This window comes from Struthio camelus, chromosome 4 (assembly GCF_040807025.1).
Source record: "Struthio camelus isolate bStrCam1 chromosome 4, bStrCam1.hap1, whole genome shotgun sequence".
NCBI lineage: Eukaryota > Metazoa > Chordata > Aves > Struthioniformes > Struthionidae > Struthio > Struthio camelus.
Window position 1 is genome coordinate 42,066,322 of NC_090945.1, and position 18,314 is coordinate 42,084,635.

At 34.8% G+C, this 18,314-nt stretch overlaps 1 protein-coding gene across 3 annotated transcripts in view; it reads right to left on the reverse strand.

Moving 5' to 3' along the window:
- The window catches only part of FSTL5 (follistatin like 5), a 332,339-nt gene that overhangs the window by 17,985 nt on the left and 296,040 nt on the right, over window positions 1–18,314 (reverse strand). For all 3 annotated transcript variants that reach the window (XM_009677159.2, XM_009677155.2, XM_009677157.2), the window contains 2 exons: window positions 15,228–15,335; window positions 13,534–13,658 (listed from right to left, as the gene is read on the reverse strand). In XM_009677159.2, coding sequence (XP_009675454.2) covers window positions 13,534–13,658; window positions 15,228–15,335 — 233 coding nt within the window. The remainder of the gene's footprint in view (window positions 1–13,533; window positions 13,659–15,227; window positions 15,336–18,314) is intronic.

The following is an 18,314-nucleotide window of genomic DNA, read 5'->3' on the forward strand; positions in this document are numbered from 1 at the left end:
TGCTGGCTAGATAAAACCATGAAGAAATTCTAGCCCACTAAGGCAGTATTACTTGAATTAACTATACTACAGCTAGGCCTAACCTGTCTTACCTTTATTTATTGCTTTTATAGTACTGTGAGATTTGTACAAGGATGTTGTACAAACCGTACTAAAGCAAAGGTCACAAGAGAAAAAAATCACAAATAAGAAAAACTGAAACCCAATGCAGACCTTAGGCAGCTCTGAACAAACGTGGGGTTTATTTGCTGTATCTGAGCAGTTTCAATTCTTCTTATGATAATACTGCGTCCCTAGTAGTTAATCAGAGTAAGGGATTATACTGAAACCTGTAGCTATAGTGAAAATGCAATCTTACTTAAATTTAAGGAGAAGTTCTTGTTAAGTAAAGTATGAATTAATAATGGACTGGACATTCCATACAAAGTTCCAATGTTATGGGGATCTCCTCACTGCATCTTCAAAACATTGTTGTACATTTTAGTTTTTTCTACCTTTCCGACAGAGGAAGCTAGTTTGCAGCTACTTTACACAAAGAACAGCGGAGCAAGAAGAGAGTGTGGAGCCGCCAACAAGCAATACACTCACAAACTAGTTTCCAGAATATTATTTTTTTCCTTTAGATAAACCATATCTACTATTTACTACTGCAACTGCACTCATTATAAAAGAGAAAATATCTTAACACTAGTTAAAAAATGACAGGAACAAAATTAAAGCCTAAGAAAAATTTTGCTAGAAATGAAGATAAATATTCATCTTAAAGGAATACAAGTACCATATTTCTCTAGCTTGAATAAAGTTGTATTTATTTGTGCTTGAGTTTAGGAAGACGGACAGAATACAAAATGCTGAAGAGGATGTAGAAACTGAAGTCCTTTTTTCCTCTTTTGTTTCTGACCCTCCTCCCACAGACTACCCTCACGAAGACAATAGACGTTTTGTGAAGAGAGATCTGAGAGGAGATTAAACACTTAAGGAGAACCATATTCTCAGAACAGAAAACAAGTAAAAGAAAAAGAAAAGAACTGGCTGAGTTATAATCGAGTTTATCTGTACAGGAAGCAAAGAGAAGTACTGCTGTACTAAAAAGTATTTTTTTAACTTCTACAACTTAATTCAGGAAAATAATAAAAAATATTTATCATTATTACCAACTTTATCCTGAGTGAATGACATTTCTGTCTAAAACTCCCAAAATTCAATATACTAGTCCCCATTTTTCAAAATTTATGCAAAAAATTAATTCAGTAAGATAAAGCTCTACCGCTACAATGCTTATCAAATCTGTTGACAAAGAGTTTTCTGGGACTCCAAATAAAAGCCATTAACTGCCCATGAATGTGGCAAAGAATTCCCACGAAAGGCCTGCTATGCTCCAGGGTAATAACAACTGCAGGATGTTACCTGAGAGATCTGAACGACAGGGAAGTGATCTTTACTGTAAGTATGCCACGATTTCCAAGACTGATATTCACAGGTTTGTTCCAGAGGCACTGAAGATCTTTATTCCTTTTAGCTATGATTTTTTATGTAGCACGTAAAAGTGAACGTGTTATCTCTACTTCCATTCTCAACCAGGAAATGCCGAGTAAAGAGGATTAAGTTAAAAGGCTGAGCCTTCATAATCAAAGAAAATGATTGAGTGATTGTCAAGTACATTAAAAAGATTAGCAGATGTTCCTGAGCCTTTTGGGGAGCAGCAGTCATTTGCCCGTTTGGGTGTTTCATTTATGGACTATACACATTCTGTACCAGTTTATCTTTGCAGCAAATCATCTACACTATCTGCAAGATAGAATATGAATGAATGAAAGTATGAATAGACTCTTTCCAACAAAAATGAACAATTCGAAATTGAGAGATTAGCTTTTTTCAGGAATGAGACCTAGAGACTTAGGATAGTCCGCTGAATCCCACCACTTCCTGTTCTACATTGTTTACGTGTGCTTGATAGAGGATTAGGTACTGCTGGCTGCCTCCTAAAGAGGTAATGAAATATTCTCTCAGTTTGTGAAATGTTCAATAGGTTTGGAAGGGGCTGAATTCACCTAAAGAGCAAACCTTCTTACCTATGTTTGGCAAGCTAACTGTGTGCCTTGGTAAAACAATCTGTAATTCATGAGAAGGCTTTTCACCTCCTTCAGTGAAATTTAGAACAAATTAAATACTCTCTTCTTCATATTCCCGTAACTCTTGTAGTTGTCCAGAGAACTCTGAAGGCAGTTGAAAGGCCACAGGTATTGAATGTCTTCCTCTTTGTGTCAGTCTTTCTTTTGAAATGTTTCTTCAGAATCCAATCTCAAAGAATGGCACTTGAAGCTAAGTAATTGACCTTTTTAGTCATTCTCTCTTTGTACAGAGGGTACATACTGAACATTATTTGGAAAAATAAGGACCTTGAGGAACTTCACGATTGCCATCTAAGACAGGAGGGAAGAAACGTCATTTCTTCAAGGGCTTGCAGGAACCTTGACTACTCCTATGTTCTAATCAGATACCTTCAAATTAAATTTTGTACTGAGAGCTGGAATTTGAATTGGAAAATTCCATTTCTAGACGACAAGGGATAGCGATAGGAATGAATGTTATAAACGAAACAATTATTGAGCATTTACATGCTTTTAATAATGCATAATAACAAAAGTATAGCTTTTGAGTTTATTCCACATCATATTTAACAGGATTACCTCTAGACTCTAAGAAATGAGAGTTGCAAATTTAATGCGGTTAAGCCAAAGTGAGTGCCATCACAGGTACATCAACAAATCCTCATTCTTATTGTGATAAGTTTTCACTCTGGCAGAGAAATCACAAGACAGACAATCTTTCAAACACTTACTTATATATAGGAGAGACTTTATGTGGGTTGTCTTCTGCAACTCCGCTGGATAATTTGTATAAGTGCTTGCAAGGTAAAGTTTGAAATTTCTTAATTAGATTCTCATACTGATAGCAAAATAGGATACTACCTCAACTCTTTTCAAAATTATATAGACTTAATCTTCAGATTAAGATTGTGCCAGCAGAACATTTAAGGCACATTTCACAAGCAATCAAAAGGAGGGGAAATGGAGTGTTATCCCACATTCATGTTGAAGAATATCCTCAGATGACCCATGTGGAAAAAAAACAGCTGGAGAATTTTCTCTCTAGCTGGCTAGATGCTATGGTGGCTCCATCAGTTAATTTTTAGGCCTCGCTCGAAGAGCTGGGTTGTTTGAACATGTCCCAAGTAGGCTAGGACTTTTAACTGATATTTAGACTACACTTGCACAAGATAAGGACAAACCCTTATTTTTCAGGGTATTAGTAATGCAGGAGTTTATGAATCGTCTGAGGTTTCTCCACTAGAGTTCCTACATCAGACATACATGCAAAACACTTTCTCATTATTGCAAAGTGTTGTTTAATGTTTACAATGTTTGCAAGAAAATAATCCAGTGCATTTCAGAACAAAGGAAAGCATTTTAATTTCTAGATGTTTAAAATCTAGGAATATAAAAAAAAAACTATTTGTACTACAGCATAAAGGAACTCATTCTCAGCAAAAAAAAGTCTTTAGAGTGTTGGCAGCAAATATGTTTTTCTGTTTTGTATATTTTAGTGAGAGCAAGTAATTTAACAAAAATCTTTTCACTTTAAAAAAAGTGAAAGTCAAGCAAGAGGCTAGCTACACTGACACAGCGAACAAAGGGCATTCCTAAAGATAGTTCTGAATGTCAGTACAAGGAAGGATAGGATTAAAAAGATCTGGCACTCCAGAAAACACGGTAACAACAGGGTGGACAGATGTCATGTGGGATGCACAGCAGAATTTGTATATGTCAAAAGAAATCGTCAGCACCAGTAGAAAATTAATAATGAAGTAGAGATAAAGACTGCAAAGGTGATAAATTATGTATGTCAAAACAGTCTCAAAAGGTATGTTTCTTCATTTAAAAAATGAAGCTCACATACCGTCATATCTGGAGATATAAGAAAATATTCAAAAGAACAAATACTAAACTTTACCACAGTTCCTTTTCCTCTTTTTACTAGTGAGCCAAATTAAGGAAATATTAGCATAAACCAAAATATGTATTTATTGCATTTAAAAACACATGATAGAATTGTGACACACAGAAATATCAGAGACAATATTTCTATTGCAAATGTAAGATCACCATGAGAAAAAGTCATGTTCATCGTGCTTATTTGTAGATATTAAAGATTTTCTCTTTTTCTGGTAAGATGGAGGTTTGGGTAATTCCCCAGAGAAAATGTTGCATGTTCAGGCACCACAGAAGGAACACAGAGAAAAGAGTCTGCCCGTGCAGATTTATAGAGTCTGGTTGTATCTGGAAGTTTTCTTAAAATCTTTGATTCATATGATTACACAAGCATCACAACTTTACTAAAAAAATAGAAGATGATTTTCTAACATAACCTCAGTTAGATAGAAAATCTAAACACCATGAACAAAACTTATCCTAAATGCTCAAAAACAGAAATGAAAAATCAAAGTTTGGGAACAAATCTTCACTATTACAAAACAAAAACAAAACCCCTCACTTTGTTTTGCTTCACATACTATTGAAAATCTGTATAGTAAATCTAAAAGAAAGCAAAATCCTCCTTTGTGCTCACTCTCTTTTTATTTCTTTTTTTTTTTTTTAAGATTGTCAAAGCATAATTTTTATACAACTCTGAGGCTCAAAAAATGCATTCAGTATTACCTTTGTTCTTTTAAGAATAAAATGCGCAGAATCCTGTAAAAAGCATTTCCAAAACATTATCCATTCTATCATTTTGGTATTTTATGTAGCTCAAAAACTTAATGACTAAGCTAAAAGGAGTTCTTATACTTCTGTACAAAAAAAAACCTACTAGAAAATAAGATGATTTTAACAGTTGTTATGACTGACTATTTAGGTAGTTGTGCTCTGGAAGCTTATTAGTGGACACACAGAAGAAATGGTTTATTTTAAAATAATTTTAAGTTCACTTTATAGCTAATAACTGAAAACTTATCATTTGATTTTGTTGAAATATCAATGAGTCATTAAGGCAGTACTAAGATAAGCTAACTTAACTTCTGAACATTGGATACAACAAACTGTGTATAACACCTGCAGCGGTTAGTTTCTTTCTGTAGTTGATTGCATTTTTGCACTGTTGCATTCTGTGATTTATTTTCATGAACTGACACATGCTGCTTTTTAAAAGGAAAATGAAAATAGGTATTAGAGTTACTTATTCATAATAATAGTTTATTTTGCCACTTCAGATGGATAGAGTCACATTATCCCAGTGTTAAATCTTCCTGTAATGTCATCCGCACAGGCAAAAGGGAAGAAAAAAAACGATAGTGTGGAAAACACTTAAAGTGTAGCTAAACTCCCATCAGATGTAGGAGAGCCCATTAAACTTACTTAAGCCAGGTTCTGTCCAGCTCCTGAACCAATGGCAGAAGACAAATGAGACAGAAGGAATTTTCCTACACTGTTTCCATAGTTTTATCATGTAACAAAGGCTGGCCACAATGTCATGCTTTAGGTATCATTTGAAGGGAACTGTTTCTACTTCCAGATAGCCACACAAGTGAGAATGTTTTTGATATAATCTTCTTCTGTTGATAACTCGCAATTTTAGTTGCAGAGCCCTGTGAAATTCTACTTGAGCTACTTAAGAGGAAAAGATTTGGGGCCTGAGTTGAATAAATTAGTAAAACAGTACTTATACTGTATTGTCAGCTGGCATGTAGGATAACTTGATTCCAGAAAATTTATATAAAGTTTCCAAGACTAATTTCTTGTATAGATGTATATGCATGTATATGTGTGCATATGTCTGCAAGATTAGACACTGAATCACAGATTTCAATACATTAAAATATTTCTTGAATTCTAGCTATATTTTCATATACAATTCATTATTAACTACATTTTGTAAATCCGAGCTAAACTTGAACTTTGAAATTCAAAATATTTTCTCCATAAATTCCAAAATGACTGGATCAAAAGTTGCCATCTACACTTCAGAATATTAGGTCTGTGTCAGATTACAGCGATGACAAGACTTCACTGTGTTTCCAGAATGGAAGCAGTTACTCCACAGCTCCTACAGAGGCTCGTGCACAGACACTGCTGGAAGTCCTTACTGCCCAGCCGGCAAAAAAATTTTGATGCCTGCAAACATAACTTCTTTTTAGTTTGGAATATAGGAGTGGAGTTGAAGGAGGATACATACAAAGCATAAGTGGGGTGAGATGGCATATTCTACACGTATATAAGGTATTGGGACTTGCCCCAGTCCGGAGACGCGTCAGATTTACGCAGTCCTAGTTTGCTGGGCGGGGATGTATGAACAGAACAGGAATAAAGCGGAGAATATAAGTTTATTAACCTAAAGAATACCTGCACATTTTCTAAAGAGGCACTTGTTTCAGCAGTAGCTGATACTGCCAATGGTGATAGCTGAACAAAGTAATTTTTAGAGCAACTAAATTGTCTGAACTACATCTCTTAATCTGTTCAGTCTTTCTATTCCTTTTAGAACAAAGATGCTGTAAAATTCACTATTTAAAGTGAAAAGATGCAGACAGAGTCTTTTTGCTGTCTCTCCCCTCTCCCTGATGTTTTCCAGCTTCTTTTCCATAAATGATGCATCTATGGGCCAAAAGGCACCTCCTTTTGGGGGGAAAATATTCAGAGAGGGGAAAAATGGGTAAGAGGTTTCCATTTAGCTCTATGCTCACAAAGACACAAGTTTACAGAGATGGAAAGACTGCAAAACGTGGGCCCCTAATCCAGAGAGACCTCCCTTGCGTGCTGTGCTACTATGCATAACAGAGGATTCATTGATGAAGTCTACAGTCATTATTAGAAATTGCAGTTTCTGGATTTTCTCTCCTTGCCCTGGTGCTACTGAACTTTTTTTTCCCAATTTCTCAACCTTTCAAGTGATTTCTCCCATAGCATTAACTATGTTGACAGCTTTTTGATTAAGAACTGTTTGCAAACTGGTCACTCTCCTAACATGGCTTGTTAACTGAATTTGTAAAATATTAATTTCTTGTCCCTTATCTTTGAACTAAATCATATTGGCTATATGAAATATTCAACACAAAATTAATTTTGTATTTTTTGTTGACACTTTGTCTATAGTTGACTCAGAATTTACTGCTTGCATTGTCTGACCTGCAAATCTTTGAAAAGGAAGTTCCTTCTGATTATATGGGATTTGTGAAGTAAAGTGCTATTTCTGTGTGCTTATTTGCATTGTTATACTGAAAATGCTCTCAGAGTCTTTGAGCTACTTCACACCTCTGCAGGGGCTTAAACTCTGGAATGCAGTGTGGATCATCTCTGAATAGAAACTTCTGAATGTACTGTATCAGTACCCCACATGGCTTTCATTTAAGAACGCTCACAGGAATGCACTGGCAACACATTCCAATTACCTCTTAAAGAAAAGCTTAGTTTTTGGAATGTTTTGTGTAAATGAATAAGTATAATTTTAGAGAGATTGCTTCTTCCATTATCATGCACAACAAAGAAATAAAAAAAAAAAAGAGGAAAAATTCAAACGGAGAATATTTTAACTCTATTCAGATCCTAAGCCATCTCACCAGTGAGTTGATTGTTCATTTTTCCAGATGTTAAGTCAAGTAACTATAAGACATTCAAAACGCTTGCTAACAGATTAAAACATCTAAAGAGTTAGAGTGAATCCATTAAAGTGAGTTCATTTAATACGGCTTTTGAAACATTTTACAGCAGTGTAATGATAGACCTTCATTTATTCCAATTATCTTTTGTTCACTTCGATTTAGGAACTGCGGAGCTGAAATAATCAGCCCTTTTGCTCCTTAGACTTCTAAGGATATGTTTTCATGAGTATTGTACCAGCCATCCCACATACTAATTACAAATGTCTATTTTTATGATAAGGAATAGATATTAACAGACAATTAAGGACAAGATCATTGGTTGCACTGAACTGCCTTGGCAGAAACAGTAGTTTGCTGATTAAAATTTTCTTCTTAGTAAATGTGTAACGTCAAACATTGAAAATATACACTCAGTTCTTAACCAGCATATCTGCCAAGGGAATAAGCTTTTTTATATGCTTTCCCCAGTAATAACTGAAAAAGGACCTTGGAATTTGGACCATTAATAACAAATGAATAGCTTCCATCTTGTCTACCTTTGTGGACACAGTATCTGATGACCTTTTAATGCAACTGGGGCAGAGGGGATATTTTTCAAGCTCTGTGCACTGAAAAATGTGGGCATGACAATGTATGTGAAAAATAATACATTTTACATTCATTCATTCTTTTGGTATAATTCATGTAAATTGTCAATGACTGCATCTTCCCAAGGTAAACCAAAGCAGATGTTGACAGCAGGCCATGTTTTTCTTTTCACGATATGCAAGATGAACACGGAATTTCTTTCCTTTGAAATCTTTAGACTTCTGACACCAACCATTTCTTTTAGGATTCTTTCTGTTAGTTATTATTAGGATTCTTTCTATTCTTAATGTTTTGTACCACAGCCTCCTTTTAGTTGCTGACTGACTTAAAAATTTTAGTGCACTGCACTGTAACTACTAGGCACAAGAATCTCCATGGAAAACCATGGAAAACTTTGGCTTTCCCTAGACTCTAAGCTTGAATTTGAAACGTTCAGTAAGAAAGATAAGGGTTTTTACCTCCATCATGAAGAAATACTCAAGGGCATGAGGCAATCCCTCGCTTAGAGCTAGAAGGTGGACTAGTCTTATCAGAGAAACACGCAGCAATTCTAGAATTAAGTAACCTACATTTTTAAGGCCTTATCATGGGGTGTCAACCCGACCTAACTGCACCTGAGGCTTTCTGAATAAACAGGGATTTGTTATCAAGAAGCAAGTATAGGGTGCTCTACAGGTTATTAGAGAGATTTTTATTATTAAAAGTACTAATATTTATACTGCTTGTTTTGATATAAATAAATGGTTCACAGTTACAAAAGGATTACAGGCAAAATCTTGCTTGATTTCTAATGGTTTTTGACTGCATAAAACTGTTTCCTCTCATCTCACAGTGGAAGGAAATAGTTTGACTGGAACATAAAAGAGATTGAAATCCTCTGAACTGATGATATTGAATGTACTTCATTTCGCTTCCCAAAATGCTGAAGCTTCTTTTCTTGTTCTCTTCTGCATTTCTACATACCAATTAAAAAAGATGAGAGTTTGACAATAAAAGAATTGCTCTATTCTTCCTCTATTCCTTTTGGTTCACGCCTACCTAGTTTGATTAGCTGTTGCTCTGATGGCTCATCATCGGTGTTCAGAGCATAGATACTATGTTTGCTGGTTATCAAACCAAGAACAGTAATTCGTCCTGACTTCTGCTATACTGTAGGTACAGCTGAATCTTGCCTTAGTCTGTAGTAGAAAAAGTTTGGGAATATATTTTATCTTGGGATCAATTACTGTTTACCTTAGACTGCAACTGCTAGTAGTTTTTCATAACCTAGATTAACCAGTACCCAACAGAGCAGTAAAACAGTTATTTATTTTTGGTTGGATGAGGTGAGCCTCTTGCATCTCAGCTACTAAATATACTCTGTAAACTTTTAGCCTTACTTCCTCACAAAAGAAAGAAAGAAACATCTGATGAGTTCTCAACGTCTGTTAGGGTATTCAAGAGTCTGAAACAGATGGCTAGCCTTGTATGTAAACCTATGTGTTTCTGCTTTACCTACTACATTTCAGGGTACTGTTCACAGTGAGTTAATTCAGTTCAATAAAAATGATAGCCTGCTGCTTACACCCATCTGTTGCACGGTGTGATTTCATTTGCCTATATTTGCAGGCCAAAACAGTGGAAGTGCACTTTATATCCTGCAGTTGGAATTAACTTTGAAAATTATATTAATGTTCTGGCAGGCAGTTACCAAATCCTAAACTTAAATCATATATTTTAAAGCAAGTATTCAAAGGTACAGAAATTTTAATTCACTTTTTCTTAATAGTCTACTTTTTTAGAAGCTCTCAGGTCTAGTGTACTAAGTCCACATCTGTTAAGCCTTTTAAATGCATAAATGTTGGAAAACTGTAAGACAATACTTCTATCGGTGAACAGCTGAAGTACAGTTCTCAATGGACATGTCTTGCATAATTCATTCCCCGTAGCATTAGCAAGATGCACCTTATCAGAGCAAATGGACACATTTAACATTAATTGAATGTGACAGGTACAATATTTGTTATCTATTTCTTTTCTTGATTTTTTTGCGTGGAATTTTCTTTTTAAGAATTGTGGGCAGCCCATTTCCTTTTCAATACATAAAATAACTACCTGCCTGGGTAGCCCGAACGTGTAGTTTCATCTTCAACTAAATAAATAAAAAAAGACTTTATTTTTTTAATATGTGTATATATTATTAATAGTGAACGTTTTACATAACATTCAAGTATTAAAAAAAGTTAATGGCCATCATAGCCATAAATTATTCACCCATGTTTTGGTGCCTAAGTGTCAACAAGCCTACCTGTCTTTACCTTCTATTCTTTCTCCTTCATAGTTGTTAAAAGAGTAATTGACTGGACAGAATATGTAGCAGATGGCTTGTGTTAACTGTATAAATTCATGCTTGCCTTACTGCTCAGAAATTTCTTTCTCTATCCAGACATACAAATTTTATTCTCATTGCTAACTTGGTAAGCCATGCACATTCTGTCATCTGCTCCATCATTCAAAATTTCAGTTTACAGGTGACAAATGCACCTAGGTACAGATAGCTTTTCTGGAAAAGCTATCTGTACCTATTTTTCTGGAAAAGTCTGGTGCAGCACAGTCAATGGGAACTGACTTCTAACAAAGAGTAAAAAGTGCCCTTGAGTAGTTAACCATATCAACTACCTCACCCAGTGGGATTATTTCCCTTTTGGCTGTCTTTCACTATGCACATTCATAAAACTCTCTCTTGGTTGATTTATACACTGAAAAATAATAAGCTCGAGTTTTATGTTTGTTACTCATGCTGTTATGGAGTATTTTTATCACTGGCTGATGACAAATTAGATTTAATAGACAGGTTTTCCACGTCACCACTAATTTGATGGATTTTTCTTGTACAGTTATTTTAAAAGCTTTCCTGACAAACTGCTCACATAGTTCATTTTTATCCAAATAAAAGATCAAAGTACTTGAAGGTCAGACATACTTTATGAAAGGCAAATTCTTTAATGACTTACTAACTTTACATAAACAGCTCTTGAAAAAAATGTGTGAAGAATAGAAATATAGTATTTCTCCACATAGTTTTTCTTTTTATAGAGAAGGCACTCAGGTACCACATTAGAAAACTGAAATAGGTTTCTTTCCATTTCAAATAAGCTCAGGAGCAGGTAAAAACAATTAAATACTGTTGAATTGATTTCATTGGTGAAAGCCTCCAAATTTATGATTTCAGCACTGGAAAAACTATTGCAGGCTTTCTGTCAGATTATAAGAATTTTCTGAGTCACAGCAAATAAACTATACTAAGCCTAAATTGATGTACATCTTTATTGCATATTCGCAGGCACTTGTCCTACTTTCTTTTTTCATTGTCAAATTTAATTTAATATTTAATATTTTTTTTTTATTCTTTAATTCGCTCTCATTTCCTCCTTTCTGCTAAGTCATATGTAGGACAGGTGAGCTGACTCATCAGCTGAAGGTTGCTTTGACTCACCACGCACTGCAGAAAGAGCCTACATGACCTATTTAGACAAGACAACAACTTAAAATAGTTTAAGTTACACTGGCTTTGGACTGGGTCCGTTTTCCTTTTCCCATTCTGGCTCCCCTCCTTGTACCACGTTTATTTCTACCCATCTTTTTATTTTCCTCTCTTCATGAAAATTAAGGTATCTAAAAACATGTCAGTTCTGTTCTACTGATCTTTTCACAGCAAAAATCTGCAAGAATAATTATTCCACCAGAGAGTGGAATAATTACTGTACGATATGATAGGTATCCTACAAATAAATGCATTTACCTAAACCCGTGTAGAATTGTTTTATGTTCCATGAAACAAAGCAAGCATTTTTACTAATTCAAAGCAAATTTTTGGTCATGTAGGATATACTAGTTTAAGATGGTAAAGATATGCCAATATTTATTAACATTGTTACTGATTAATTTATTCTGATAACTTTTTCCTAGTAGTCATGCTTTGACTTTAATAGACTTGCATACTTTAATATAGCTCGAACTGAATCCATTTACCACATGCTAAATGGTGCCCAACACAATGCATTAGTTTAAAATTGTCCAAGGAGTCACTTGAATCAGTCAGTCAGTCACTGTAGGTGGCTGCCAGCCCTCTCCTTTCAATGTAGCCTTTAGTTATGGATTAAGAGTTTGTAGGCAGCTATCCAGGAAATAATCCCCACTTGTGCATTCTCTTAATGATAAAATAAATAGATATAGAAATATAGACATAGAAATAAACAATCAAACTCCACTAATATAAGTGACAGTATCGCCTTACTTGTTACTGTATAAAGTAATAGCTTCTGCTCTCTCAAATCATACCTATTCCAAATATAACAATCATTTAATGGTTTTCTAAAGTTGAGTGTGAGGACTGTTTCCACATTAGTTTAGTGAAGCAATGTGTATTTATCTACTGAATTACAGAAACCTGGTTAGTAATGGCATTTTGCTTTATGCCCATTTTAAACCTCACCCCTCTTTTGCTCACAGTATCCTTCTCTGTCCTATAGGTCTCTAAAATCCAACTGGTCTCTTTCTTCCATACTTGGTATATTTCTACCACAACCAGAGCTTGTCTATTCTTCAGGTAAACAAGCTTGTCTGTTCTTCAGGTAATCCTACATTCACCGAGAGAAGTAACTAAGGTCCCAAGAATTTACAGTGTTTCCTGGTACAGACTATGGTAAGAACCGTTGAGACCTCTAAGAACTATATTACCCAAGCATCCATGAAATCTGACTAATTTTATGCATGTGTCTAAACGAAGTTTACTTCATATACTCAGTCATGACTTGTTTTAAAAACAGAAAGCCTGATGAAAAAACACGCAGAAAAAAAGGAGTGAGAGTGAACAGGACGAGCCTGCTCATCCTTAAGTTAAGACTTAAGTTATATTGTATCTTAAATCCTTTCAAAACTCTAAACTGGCTTTTTTGGTCCAATAATCAAGAGAATAACTTAAATATGGCATACATGTTAATACAGTATGGCAAATATGGCAAAACGAATTTGAGCAGCAGGAGAAATTAATGAGTATCATTAACAAGTTAAGATTCATGTTCCTAAATTAGGAAATTATCTGATCTCTATAGTATAACAATTCCTCAAAAAAACAAATACCACATCTCACCTTTAATACATAGATAAATTCCCATCGACAGCAGCTAAATTTTTGAATATTTTCTTTTCTTCCATATCCCACCAAGCTGTGTTTTTAGCTACATTTTCCTTGGACATAGTGGCATAGTTCATTTGAAAGTTAATTATAACTGAGCTGAAACTTAACTTACCTTATATGGGTAATGATGAGGGTGGTAGTAGGAATGAAAAAGTCATCCACTTTGTCAAACTGCTTTCCCACAGGTTGAGTATGGATTGTGTGATGAGAAACACTCCCACTGGCTTGTGTTATCACCTACATAAGGTAACATAATATACTGTAGAAATACTCCTTCAAAATTTAATCTATGTCCAGATAAATCAATACAATATTGCCACTGCATTCCATCTCTTTTGTATTACTCTTCAGTTATGAAGAAAAAGAATACAATGATAGTGAATAAAGCTAATCAGTGTTATAGATTTCAGAGAATTGTTACATATCTGACAGCCTGATCTTCATATTTACATTTTTTTTAGGTTTTATTTTCTTCCTTTTCTACCACTGAGTCCATATTTATTCACACACATTACTAAAGTCTCTGATAGTTCTCAGTGAAAACTAATACACTTTTTTTTTTTTAATCTTTTTTACACTCAAACCTAAAAGAAGATTAAGTCTCTTGAGCACTTCAGCCCAAGTGAAAAGATAAGGTGCATGAACTGATCCACTGCAAGCTATGGCTATACATGCTCCTAATTCTTGTTATCTATGAGGTAATTCAAGACAGCACAGATATATATTCAGAGTAAGATGATCTCAGTTTAGACATTCCTTTAAGTTGTTACGAACCCAATTTCCTCCAATCCCCAAATCTTTGATCCTTCTGCGAGTGTAATGTTTACGGGTGAATAAAATACAAGTACATACTAATACCCACTGTGATATTCACAGCACACATGCACTTGAGAGGGGATAAAAATCAAAAGAGTTGATTATGTGTAATGCGAGGAAAAATGATAGTGAAGATGATCACTCATCTTAAAACAGGAAATGCAGTTATCTGTTGCTTTCTGGGGAGGAGTGACAGCTAAACTCCCGTGAATTACCTCGTCTGCTCTGAGACATTTACTTAGGGTCTGTAGGTGCTAAAAGGGCATTTTCAAACGTTACTCATTTTTCCACTCAAGTTCGAAGCCTGCTTGCCTCTTTTTCTCTTATTCTTTATGTATGCAAAAAAAAAATAAGATGGAGAAAGATTTCATGAACTTCTAAAGAAAATGAAAATAAGTTGAAATAAAAAAGTAATTCTGAAAATATAAAGAAGATTACTGTAGTGTCATGGGATTATTTTAACTGAGGAACAGAAAGCAGAAGAAAAGTAGGAATGGAGGTACAGCTTTGCCACTGCTCAGAGGCATGGAAAAAGTAAAGATTGTTAATATTTTACATCTGAAAAAGCAGCAAGCAATGATGGAATTGTTTTAGCTTGTTATCTCCATAAAGCCGTAATTTTAATGGAATAGGAATATGCCTAAAATCCATTGCATCGGGTAATCAGGACCATCATAAATAACAATGGATAGAGGTTGCTCTCAAAAGACCAGCAGTTACAAAACATGCTGTTGTTTCCAGTAGTATTCCATACCGTTCTGTCAATTCAGTATTGTCACTTCATAGTAAGGACACTGAAAATAATCTCTAACTCTTTTTAGCAAAGTCAGTCATCTGAACGGTTTTCAGGTTACCTGAATTCATTTAACTGTCAGTGCTGAGGTCATTATAGTAATGTTTAAAGGAAAATTCACAAAATGTTGCGATTATACAAAGGTTCAGTTTGTCTAGACACCATAACATATAATCATTCTGATCAAAAATACTCACCTGCAAAGTTGGTGAATTCTTTTTCATGTCTCCCCAGCTAAGCACCCAGACTTGATCATGTGATTTATCATAGTGTAGTTTCACTGGAACAGGATCTGTACTTACTGCCTGCAGCAAAATAAAAGTAGAAATCATTAGTTTCTCTTAGATTTTGAAAAGAAAAAGAATGCATATGATTGAATTAAAATGATTACTGGACATGCATTTCCTGCTGTTTTCAGACCATATTTAAAAATTATGTTGTCAGTTGTTGAAAAAGGCCTCTGATTAAATAAAAGGCCCTGAATTGCTCAAGCAGTGTTTTTTGTTCACTATATGCACTAACATTTGGCATCAAAATTACATTGTATTGAAGCTATTAAGAAACCGAAAATACACGTTTTAAATCAAGTAAAAATGTACTTATCTTCCTTCCCCACCATGTCTTTCACTTTATGTATATAAGTTTAAAAGCTACACAAATTATTGGAAATGGCTGAAGAGGGAAGAGCATTCTCAAGCCGCATACTGAAACTAATGCCATGTGTCACTACATAGTACTGTATAAAACCAATGCAATGTTGCTACACCAAAGCTTCCCCATTTCTGCTAAATTTGGTATATTTCGTTAAACTTGATACTCTTATGTTAATAAAAATCATATTTTTTTTCCAATTGCAATTGCTATCTTTGGTAGACTTCTGCTCAAATTCTAATGATCAGTACCAAAGGGTTACCTGCACAACCTTGAGTTCTCTCTCTAAAGATGACAAACTCCTTTAGGCATTTGAGCACTAAGCTTCCATTGTTATGAGTAGAACTGAACACTTCAAAGGTATTAAATGGGAGGACAGGATATTTGATTAAGAGATATTCTGCATGAGGCAAACAATTGTGGGGATTACTTTTCTATTTTCCTCACTGCAGTAGAGAAAAATTGCAATTGGAAATTGTTTTTCAGTCTCACCATTGTGGAACTATAAAGCACAGCTTGTTTACCAGTTTGTCAAGGAGAGTACCAGCTGGCTAATTAAGTGAACCTAATTTAAACTAATGATGTAGATCCTCAAGATAATGCACTAATGGCTGGCTGAGACTGCTGATGATACTTAACTGTACCCCTGAGGTGTTGTGAGCCACAGCTTCATCTAGGCAGAATTCATTTTTCCTTTTGGAAATGCAAAACGAAGCCAGGTTGTTCACTGGCTCATTTCAAAGCAGAAAGATACCCCTTGAAGAAGGTCATTCGTGTTTGATAACATTTTTCTGCTGCAGGTCAGAAGATGAGTTGTCTACAATAATACTTGGGCTGCTGCATTGTTAATTTGTTCACGTGCGTCAAATTTCCATTTAGCTCCTTCACACCAAAGGTCTGAGTCAGAAGTGCTCTGCCAAATGAACAGCAGCTGTGTTCAGGGTCTGGGCTGCTGCACCACCAGGAAGAAGAGAAGGAATTGCCCATAGAGTCCAGCCCAGGCAGAAGCCAGCAACAAACGAGCTCAGCTCCTCGGAGGCAGGCTCTCACAGCTGCTTCTAGGTAGCCAGGCTGAAGTGCCGCTAGCACAGTGGGTTTGAACGATGCCGGGCTCTGGTTGCGTGAGACGCCTCTAAGTGAGGCCCTCTCTAAGTGAGATGCCCCCTGGATTAACATGAAGTCTTGCAGAGTGATTGGTTTTAATTCAAGATGTTTGCTGAGGAGCACAGAATTAGTGTACAATACTATGAACACCAGGCTATGTGCAAACTAGCTAATTCCATCTAAGAATGTAAAAATTCCTCTAAATATTTCTGAGGGAAGGATATAATTTTAATTATTTGCTAATTTATTGGATTTTGCTTTTCAGTTAACAGATATATATTCATAGTAAATATCTCTCAACATATATTTAATGGCAAATTAAGTAATTGGTAAAACAATTACTAATTTAACCTAAGGCAAACTAGAATAGTCTACCAATCAAACTATTCCATAAAACTTAAATTCAAAAGAACCTCCAGCTTATCTAACACATTTCAGTGAGCTCAAAAGGCAAAACATGCTGTTGCCACTGAAGTCTAAATGTTAATAAATGCAATTGGGATTTCACCCATCATACACAAGAAAACCCAAGGAAAACAACAAGATAAAAAAATGCCAGTCAGAGGCCAGGGAAATTATGGTCAGAAATTCCATTCATTCCAGTCTGTTAGTGGCAGGATTTTTTGTTTTAAGGATTTCTTTTAAAGTCTCTCTTCCTTTAGAAATATTATTGAAGAAATATACTGAGCTGGCTTTAAAAAATTTTTTTGTTTTCAGAAAAAATGTAATTATCCATTCAATTAATCTCTACTTTGATATGATTTTCTATGGTCAGCTTAACTAAAATAGTAAACAATAAAAATACCAATAAACTTTTAATATGAACTTTCTATGTAAAACATTTCATCACTTCCTGTCACCATTTGGAAAGGTTAAGTTTTTGAAAGAAGTTATATCCGATCTGCCAATTGAAATAGAAAATATTAGAAAATAGAGATGTTTAAAAAACCTACAAATATGAAATTTAATTTTTTTCTTAAGATAAGCTAGTTTTAAAACAGTGATTTTATTATGCATTTTTAAAAATTTATACTAATATAAATCCGTACATAGTATATCTAAATTCATTTATAGACAAAAAAGGTAGAAGGCATGAAGAAAATTATTTAAATATTTTTAAGAGCATGCTAGATTAAAATTCTAGTAAAAATTCACGTTTTATTTAGCAAAGAACATCTATTTCCTGTGAATGTGAGGTTACTATAAATAACTCTGTAGATGTTGGATGTGTTTGTATGATTAAAACTTGAATCAGAACCCGTATTGTGGTGTCAAAATCTCTTTATCAGCTTCACATATAAGTGCCCTTTCTTCTGAGAATGAAAGCAGAACTTTTAACAAGTTATCAGGCATAGTCATTAACCAACTTGAGCTCCTTGCGCAGCAAATAATTTTTTTCAGACACAGCAGAGCTCTGCTTTTAAAGTAAATTACAAGATTTTACATGACCTGTTATATACTCAAACTTAAAAAGAAAAAAAACACTTGCGAAAGACTGCCAACAGTCTCAAACTGCAATCTTGTAACTG